A 10,227-nucleotide genomic window follows, 5' to 3' on the forward strand; every position below is an offset into this window, starting at 1 on the left:
TAGGTAATGAATTGTATTACGTTTGTTCATTGCTCTGTAATGGAATATATTTTTAGGCACATTCATATGTATTTTCTTTTCATGCCTATGAGAACGATTTGCATGCTACCTTTGTTCCCGCATATGTTTAAACTTGGTATTTGTTGTTGTAGACCACATTTTCATGAGAGAATGTTATTTAAAAAGTGATTTTGAGTTGAAAATTTTCTCTCCCCTTCCCGAAACTTATCTTCCATTTTTCTCTTTCATCCATATCTATATCTATCTATAGGTAAGCGAGAGTTAAAGGGTGGACCTGTGTCATGAAAATAAGGAGGGGACTAATTCTATAGAGATTGTGGGACACATTTATAAATTTAAGGGGAGAGAGAGAGTATGCATAGTCTAAGATGTGAGAGAGGGTGATACCATATTTAGTAATAATCTATAAAATTGATTCTTATTTAAAATCCATCCAATAAATTAATTCATTAAGAAAGAAAAAAGAGGGAGATAGAAACTAGAGAGAGAGAAACTAGGCGTAAGGGAGAGAGAGATACAATGTTATTCAAAGATACGTTCTTTAGATTTAGAGATTTTAGAGAGAGATTGCTCCACCCAAATGTAACCCGTGTAACGTGATCATTATCACCAACCATCAATAACCCATCCATTAGAAATGTCATACACATTGATCATATTATATTATGGAAATGTATATAATGGGATCATTCACCTTTCATACAAGAATGTCATAATCATCATTGACCATTAAATTTAAAATCGAATGGTTGACGGTGTGTCATTGTTTGAATACAAAGTTCAAAATAAAATTTTCCGAATGTTGTGACACTTTTATTTATTGGATTTCACAGCCAATAACAAAAAATGATTGTGACTTTCTTGTACCAAAAATAAATAGTCTCTTATTATACAATACATTATATTATGGCTTCCATATCATGCTTGTACCTGGCCCAAACTTTGTCAAGCTAGTTTATCCCAAAGAACGGGGAGGTTTTTTTTAGCCCAGACTTTGATCAATAAATGAGTAATTCTTTGCATATTAAAGACTGCTAAGTTACTTTATCAAATATCAATTCACATAAGAGCCTCCATTGTTATAGAGAGAGGGAGAAACTCTTATGAGGTTGAACTTAGAAAAATAACTATATTGTTGCAGTCATAGATACATATATGTGGTTCTAATTCAAAATTGGTAGCTGATAAGCCGTTGGACCAAGCTAGGCCCATTGGCTCATTAGCAAAGCCCAACCCCACATTGGGATCCATAACGCAAGAAGGCTCATGAGCTAAGTTCATCCCACAATGGGTATCCAAAGCCCAATAAGACAATCCGCAAGAGTCTTATTACACTATTGTTTCTTTATCATCATAAATCTTTCATGAATTTCAAGAATGCCCGCATAATTTACCTAGATTTCTTCTCCAAGAACTGGTGCAAGATTATCTTTTCTTTTAAGAATAACACCCCTGAGTTATTTGTAGATAAAATAAATATAATTAAGGAACCATCAAGATACTCAGTGAAATAGTTACGGATACATAATTACAATCTAAAAACACAAACATTGCAAAAGTGCAAAAAGTATTTTAATGAGCTGACTCAACCGGTACAATATGGGGATTTTTTTTTTTTTTGGTAATTAAGTGAGGACATGCCCCTACCCATTTTCTTTAAATGGATTAGGAGCTAGCTTTTTTTTTGAAAGAGTTGGTGGGTGGTCTCAATGGGATTGGAAACCATGACCTGATAACTAGGAAAGGGGCTTGGTTGTGGTGGTAGCAACCCCATACCTAGGTAGCGCGTTGCGGTTTCCAATCCTACTGACACCACCCACTGACACCTTCAAAAAACTAACTCCTAATATATTCGAAAAAAGGGTGAGGTTTGTATAAGGTGTAAAGAAAAAAAAGGTAAGTCAGTGAGGATTTGGGCCCCTACCCTTTGATGATAATGGAACTAGAGACTTCATCATAATCAATGGGGATTTGGGCCGGTGAGAATGGAGTCAGACCACATCATGGGGCTTGACAATACTATCGCTAAGGCCCCATGTCATTCTCAAAAGTAGTAAGTCAGTGGAGATTTGGGCCCTTACCTTTTGGTGAGAATGGAGGAGTCGGAGACCTCATCATGGACTTGGCAATACTACCGCCATGGCCCCATGTCATTCTCGATATAAGGTGTCAACCTTATACTATTGAAGTAAAGTGCACCTCAAAACTATGCCAAAAATATAATTTCAACGATGTAAAGTCTTGTGGCGATACGAAAATTTATTGTTGCCCCTAATTATAAAATTCGAAGTTCCGGAAATGGTGACAATCAAGCAAATCTATGAATGTTTGAAAATCTTGAAAATGGACGGTCCAAATAATGTATTACAAGATGAAACTTTTTTAGGATTTAAAAATCCTCTTTTTTTTTTTTTTTTTTTCTTTTTTTTCAGATCTATGAATCTTGAGGTTGAGATAATCAATTTGAGGGTTTTACAACATAGGAAAAACCTTCTCCATTGATTTTTTTAGTGCACCTTACTTATACAATGTAAGGTTGACACCTGATATAAACTTTTTCCTTGAAAAAAACTTTTAGGGGCTTACCCATCGAATAACCAAAAAAAAAAAGAGGGCAATATTTCAGCTCCCAAATACTAGAATCAAGAAAGCCCTAACTTAGAAATATAGGAAAACCATCATTCTAAAGCTTGGTCAATCCTAAAGAGAAAGAAAGGGGACAACTATGTAAACACAACCGCATCCTTATACATGCAAAATTCTGGGTTTCATGCGTTCTGGGCCAACCGGCTTGGATAGATAACTCTTCATCCTTTTCTCTATTTTTTATCATTTTGTAAAGTATACATTTATTTGCATCGTCGTCGCGGTCCTGATACAGGTGAAACTCCTGGCTTCAGGCATTTTCGGGCAACTGGCCTGGGCATGTATCTCTCCATCTTTTTCTCTACTTTTGATCATTTGGTTAAATACTATTTATTTGTATTTATTATTATTTTGGCACATTGGCTATACCGGCTCTGTCGATGATCTGAGAAATCCACCCATTTAAGTAGACCATCCCTTAGATCATAATTTGACTGGCCTCCACTACTCCTCTACCAACTTTAGTTAAATAATTTGTAGTGTTAGGGGGATTTTCATTACAAAATCTCTTAAATTTGCGGGACAAAGAAAATTAGGCATTTTAATAAGGGTGTGGTTTCTATAGGTTGCAACCCTCAACAATCCAATTAAGGCGCACCTCCAAATTTTATCATGGAATGTAATATTTGGACAAAAATTCTTAAGATTATCTTAAAATCTATTTTTATATCTAATTATAAAATTTTAAACTCAAAAAATATTAAAGTCAAGTAGATCTATAAACACCTAAAAATCTTGAAAATGGACGGTCTAAATAATGTGTTGCAAGATGCACTATTTCTGAAATACAAATTTTTTATTTTTTATTTATAATTATGCATCTCGATGTTGAGATGATCATATATAAGGTTTTAAAATACTAAAACTTAACTTTTCCCAATATAATTCGACATGATGCAAACTTATATGAACTTTTTTTCTTTTAATAAATTATTTTAAGAAATACACGAAAACGAAAAACAGCTAAAAAAATAAAATCTTTTTTTGTCCACTCCCAACTACGAAGATTGACACGCGCGACACGTAGAAGAACAGGCGTATACGAGCTCACAACGGTGGAGCCACGTATTTGACATGCAAACCACCTCCCACTCCTTAAATACCACCACCACCACCACCACCATCACCATGTATATTCTCCACCAATCCACCGTACGAGAGTCCTCCTCACAGACACGGACATTGCCATTGTAGCTGCGCAAGAGAGAGAGAGAGAGAGAATGCCGGGACTAACGATAGGTGATACCATACCCAACATCGAAGCGGATTCCAGTCACGGCCGCATCAACCTCCATGGCCATGTTGACAACAGCTGGACCATCATTTTCTCCCACCCTGGTACTATCTCTCTCTCTCTCTCTCTCTTCTCACACGCATTTTGGTTAGCTGGGATTCTTAATCTTGAACACGTAAATCTCTATTTATCTTATACTCTTCTCTCTTGGTTTGACCCATTGTTCAAAAAATTGAAGTGGCCTGGGAAACCGGTTAAGAGGCGGTACACGGCCAGTTCAACTGGCCTTACTGGGAAAGTGCTGGCCAGTCAAATTATTGTTAAAAAAAAAAAATTACAAAATACATCTAAGAAAATATGAAAAAAAAAAAGAAAAAAAGAGTATATGTAAAGCATGATTAAACAAAGCACATTCAATTGAAATGAAAAAATAGTTTTTTCTTTTGAAGTTGAAAATTAGTGGAAAAATAGATTTTAAAAATTGGAATTGTGCTTAGGGGTATTTTTGAAATTTTATAAAAAAGGAAAATATAAATATAAATATTAATGGGAAAAACACTTTTCGAATCTTTGCTAATGAAAAATATTCAAAAAATACAATACAAATAACTACCTTATTTTTTGGGATTTTATATAATTATTTTTGAACTTTTTTGAAAAATACCTGACTGGATTACCAAAACTTGAACATGACACCGGCTGGTTTCGATTTGAACAGCTCTAACAGGGCGGTTCCGATTTGAACGGCCCGATTTTGCAAACATTGGGCTGACCACCAAGAGGAGAGTAGGCTCTCTTTTCTTGCAAGCTTGTGTCGCCAACTTGGGAAATATGTGCATGAATCTCTCGGGCTGATCATCCAAACGTGAGAATGAAAGAGCCTAAACAATCTCTGAAATTTGAGCCCCTCTCTCTCTCTAAATGTAGTGGGCCTGCTTATGAACAGGGGATTTCACTCCAGTGTGCACAACCGAGCTGGGGAAGATGGCAGCTTACGCAAAGGAGTTTGAGAAGCGTGGGGTCAAGCTTTTGGGCATCTCCTGCGATGATGTTAACTCTCACAAAGAATGGATCAAGGACATCGAAGCCTACACTGTAACACTCTTTATCTCCTCTTTTTGAAAGCAGCCAAGAGCCCTCTTCTTCCTCTCTCTTATGTGTTTATTCAACTGCCTGAGTATTCAGCCAGGTAGCAACGTGACATATCCAATACTAGCAGATCCGAACAGGGAGATAATTCAACAATTGAACATGGTGGATCCAGACCTGAAAGACAATCAAGGGAAACCCCTTCCTTCCCGTGCCTTGCATATAGTCGGCCCCGATAAGAGGGTAAACTGTTCATCTGGTTTTCATCTTTATTTTGTTTTGGATGCTAAATACCAGTAGTGACCACCTCAGTGACAAATATTTCAGTGAATGAAATTTTGTGTATTTTATCACAGAGTTTGTTTGCGATGAATAACTATATCCCAATAACATGAGTTTATCATGATATTTTGAGGCTTCCTGTTATTGTCACGATAAAAAGAACTTTCCCTGGTAATAACACAAAATATGAAAAGATAATAACATGTAATGCGAGTGCAAGATGAGCCATTTGAAATTGACAAAAAACATGTAATTTTCCTCGAAGTAGCTCTAGAATCTATATAAGCCAAATGAGAGCAATTCGGCAAGCTATGCTTTTCAATATTTTAATTTTGATGCCCATGAAATTATTGTCAACTTCTTGAAATGTTTTTTAACTGTGTATGATTTCATCATATTTTCTGATCATGATAAAGATCCATTCCACAATGAAGTATGCTGTAATTGAATATGTACGGCAAATTTATCAAAATACACCTGACTTACCAATTATTTAACATTTTATTCTATTTCAACTCATTGTCATGCGTATTTTGATTCATGATCATGTTGATTTTGATGAGCTTCTTGAGATTAAATGGTTGATGTTGAATTAGTTTATCTTCTAGGTGCATTTTGATAAATTCCCCTTCATTAAAATTTCCTTATTAACCATTTTGATTAATTTCTGATAAAAAAAAAAAAGACGAGCACAATGATGTCCCGAAAACTATAACGTACTTGCTAAGGTAACCACAACACTGATACCTCGTTTCTGAATCTGATTCTTCTTAACTGATAACCCAGGTGAAGCTGAGTTTCCTGTATCCAGGAACAACGGGTAGGAACATGGATGAGGTGCTAAGGGCATTGGACTCTCTCCTGCTGGCAGCTAAGCACAAGGTTGCCACACCTGCAAATTGGAATCCCGGCGACCGTGTCGTCATCCCACCCAATGTGTCCGAGGAGGAAGCGAAGAAGATGTTCCCTCAGGGCTATCAGACTGTTGACCTGCCCTCCGGCAAGCCTTACCTTCGGTTCACCAAAGTCTGAAAATACCTCTTCACCACTCTTTGCTTCATTGTGTATGCTGTCTGATTGTGATGTGTATTTTCGGGTCCTCTTTCTCTCTTTTCTTGCTTCCTATAAACAACTCTGTTTAGGCTATGTGAGTATTTTGGTTATGATTTGGGATTCATGTGAGTAGTTGTGTTTAGAGTTAGATATGTATATATATATATATATATATACATGTGTGCATTTTGGGGGTTAATGTCTGCTTTACTCTTCATCCGCTGGGGGTGTTATTTCTACATTTTGTGCCTTTTTTATTTCTCCCTCTGTTTTGAAACGCACTTTTTTTGTTCTGATCGCTAGATTGATTATCCAATGAACTCAAAAATACGTGAAATTAAGGACATGTAATCATTAGTAAGGATATTTAATCATCAAGCTTTCGTTTTCTTTATTGGATTCTATTTGCTTTTTTGTTGGATTCTATTTGCTCCAGCCCGGCCTTAAATCAGGGAGAGGTGTCCAAGCAAGGCCTGGCCTTGTACAAACAAGGGCCCGGCCCAACCCATCCTATTGAAATGCAAGTGGTTTTTCATCTACCAGGTTGCATGATGGCAAAAATCAATTTCCTATCCCTTTGTCAAGGAAATGTATTCTATTTACTTTTGGTACAATTAATTTCACAACTATTATTAACTGCAAGATGTAAAATTGGGTGGCTGAGTACGATATTCAAAATAAATTTTCGTAGTAGACTTCTATCTAATAATATTACATCTAATGTTTTCCCTTTAATACATTGACTCATTTGGATCTAAAATTTATTAGATTGAAGTCTGTTGGATAGAATTTTGTATTGAAGGGGAAATTTATCACAAATTTGGTCCATCATATCAAAATCATCGACTGTATTTAGTCTGTGTTGTGGGGAGACCTGGATGGGTAGGGCGGGGTGGATTGCCATCCCTACAAATTCAAATTGCTAGAATTACGTCAAATAGCTGGAATTCCAATTGGAATAGTAAAAATATTAAAAATAAAAATTCAAAGAAATAAAACAAGGGTTGATGAGGGACCCTACCTTCATTGTTTGGTTCGGTCTTGGCTAATTTCTAATTTAATCAGACTTTATCATAATCTTGTCAGATTATATCTGATTCTTAATAGAGGCACATTGACATCTTAGTGAAAATAATATGTTTTGATAAAGTTTTATGTTGTTGATGTCTACTTAACACATTCCGGTTTTTTTTACGTATCTAGGGAAAGTTGAAGGTCTTTCACTTTTTTTTAGATAAAAAAGAGTTCACTTTTCTTGGATAAAAATGAGTATGGCGTAGGTCGAAAAAGATTGATAAAAAAAAAATAAAGGGATTTAGGCCTTATTGAGAGTAGAGCTCTTAATAGAGTATAATTGTGGTTTAGGCTTATGGCCGTATTGAGAGTAGAGCTTTTAATAGAGTATAATTGTGGTTCAGGCTTATGGCCGTATTGAGAGTAGAGCTTTTAATAGAGTATAATTGTGGTTCAGGTCTTGGAGCTTTTAATAGAGTATAATTGTGGATTATGTGCAGTCGATTTTAATTAGTTAAAAAAAATGGTTGATGATGATGAAGGTAAAATTGACTTCAATTAGTTAAAAAAATGCGTTCTCACGCATCATTTCAAGGAAGAGGAATTCGGATCTTAACATACTCGTGATTGATGTATGGATTGCTTGTCGTTGCTTTGCTTCCAGTAAAGCAATCATCTCTCTTTCCACTTTAACGACTTTCGCAGCCATTAGAGACCCCACAAAAGATCTGTAAATCTCATTTAACCTTCAGAATGGAAGAAAAAATAGAGCATCCAATAAAGCTCCATGTTCATAAAGAAAAAGGACGCATCTTATTACTTCCCTTTCCTCCTCATTGCAAGCATTAGGTGAAAAATGCAATCTCTAACCCTGAACTGCTGCAACATCTTGCTCCTCTTCCTCTTCTTCAGTCTCTTGGTTCACTTACCTCCAGCTCTCGGCATTGATGCCTGTCAGAAATTTTGCGGAACAATTTCAATTGATTTTCCATTTGGTATTGATGATGGCTGTGGCACCCCTGATTATCGAAATATGCTCAACTGCACCGCCGGAAGTCTCTTCTTCCAGACAGATTCTGGCTCATACAGAGTCATTAGCATCGACTATAACAAGAAAACCATGGTCATATTCGATCCAGCAGCATCCACGTGCAGTTCATTACAGCCTCGAAAGGCTTTCACGATGTCGGATATCCAGTATTCTCTTATCCCCCCATCGCCAGAAACTGAATTTGTTCTTTTAAATTGCTCCAGTGACTCGCCAGTTTTGCACAGGTACTCGTCACTGTGCACCAACTTCTCCGGGCACTCTTGCAGTGAGATCTATGGAGCTTGTGGGGCTTACTGGATGTTCCGGTCGAACATCACTGGCATTCCGCCTTGTTGCGCAACAGATTATACGACATTGAGATTCATGGGGCTAGACATAATCGGATGCTCCCATTACACTACAGTGTACAATGCGGATGGCTTGAGAGGACTAAGTCCCTTGGATTGGCCATTTGGGATCGAGCTCACTTATGCAGTGCCAGAGGGAACATGTGCAGAATGTCGGAGGTCTGGAGGCACGTGCGGGTTCGATTCACAGACTGATCGCTTGTTGTGCCTGTGTTCGCCTGCCCTTAACACCACACATGACTGTGGTAAGTGAATGAATGTCGCAGTTGTTGCTTGTCTCCTTCTTTCCTCTTAGCTCCAAACTGTAACTATGAGCAAACCAGGGGAAACCGCTACTAAATGTCCATTGGTGGTTACATTGCAGGTAATTTACCTGGAGTAGGAAGAGGAAGAAAAGCTAAGGGACGGATCTGTTTGCAGACTTTTGCTTTGATTTTGACGTTTTCTCTTCTTGCGATGCTGTGAAATACTTTTTTCATTTTATCAATTTTGGAACTTTCAATCTTTGGATTTGTTACCAATCTATTTAGTTATAGTACTGAAAACATTTAGTTCACATATTCAGCTTCATTTTTCCTTATTTTGTAGTAGGAATCATTTGCTGATGTACAATGATTAAGACAGCTAACACTTAACATCTCCGGAAATGCATACAAAGAGACCATTTACTTTTAGTACAAAGAGGTCACAAATAATCTTGTCCATCAGATTTGAAATCGGGTGGTTGTAAGAGCTTCATTGACTAGATCCAAAGTTTAAATTAAAAAATTGTACTTCATGACATTCCCTAAGCCATCATCTAATGACTAGTAGTAATTGTGACTTCATTGTAACAAAGATAAATGGTCTCATAGTATACAATACCATTCCTTCAAGCTTATTTGCTTGAGTTTTCTAACATGAAATTGAGGTGAAGAGACATTGACTTCCGTTATAAAATAAAGGAAATAAGGAACAAATCATTGTGCATTGTATTGTTCAACTAGATATGGTTTTGTAGGCCATAGAAATGCTATGGTCATGAGTCCCCATCACCACTTAATCAATGGACTGGTAACAATTAAGAGAGTGGACCAACCACAGAGCAACATGTAGGGATCTCAATAACCTCTTAGCTTGCGGAACTGAGAATCCCAAACATCGGGATCCTACCCAAAATCTTGTACATGATTGACTAAATGCGAAGTAGATGAATAGAACTATAAATTAAGTATGAGAAATAAAGCAGACATATAAAGCACACCACAACAATACATGATTTACGTGGTTCACTCCGTATGGCTACATCCACGGCCTTGGCAATTAGAAATTCACTATCACAATGAAGGTTAAAGTTTTGGGTTACAAGAGATAATACATATCTCTAAACATTGGTAAAAGACCATCACCGATCTTCCCTTCTATACCCGCTCTCTAGACCGATCAACACTGTCGATCAACATCATTTTTTCAATCGCAATTCCGCTATCAGAAAGATAATTTTGAGAGCA

General features: G+C 36.8%; 2 protein-coding genes across 2 annotated transcripts; both read left to right on the forward strand.

Annotated features, from left to right (window-relative positions):
• Positions 1-3,680: 3,680 nt before the first annotated feature.
• Positions 3,681-6,524, forward strand: PER1 (1-cysteine peroxiredoxin 1). Its single transcript, XM_006840220.3, has 4 exons — positions 3,681-4,005; positions 4,848-4,996; positions 5,087-5,233; positions 6,059-6,524. Exons 1-4 carry the CDS (start codon positions 3,888-3,890, stop codon positions 6,302-6,304), a joined length of 660 nt encoding a protein of 219 aa, XP_006840283.1. The 5' UTR covers positions 3,681-3,887; the 3' UTR covers positions 6,305-6,524.
• A 799-nt stretch (positions 6,525-7,323) lies between these two features.
• On the forward strand, positions 7,324-9,295 carry LOC18430055 (wall-associated receptor kinase carboxy-terminal protein). Its single transcript, XM_006840219.3, has 2 exons — positions 7,324-8,982; positions 9,102-9,295. Exons 1-2 carry the CDS (start codon positions 8,196-8,198, stop codon positions 9,200-9,202), a joined length of 888 nt encoding a protein of 295 aa, XP_006840282.1. The 5' UTR covers positions 7,324-8,195; the 3' UTR covers positions 9,203-9,295.
• The last annotated feature ends 932 nt before the right edge of the window (positions 9,296-10,227 follow it).

This window comes from Amborella trichopoda, chromosome 2 (genome assembly GCF_054954075.1).
Source record: "Amborella trichopoda isolate Santa Cruz 75 chromosome 2, AtrichopodaSantaCruz75HAP2 v2.0, whole genome shotgun sequence".
Taxonomy (NCBI): domain Eukaryota; kingdom Viridiplantae; phylum Streptophyta; class Magnoliopsida; order Amborellales; family Amborellaceae; genus Amborella; species Amborella trichopoda.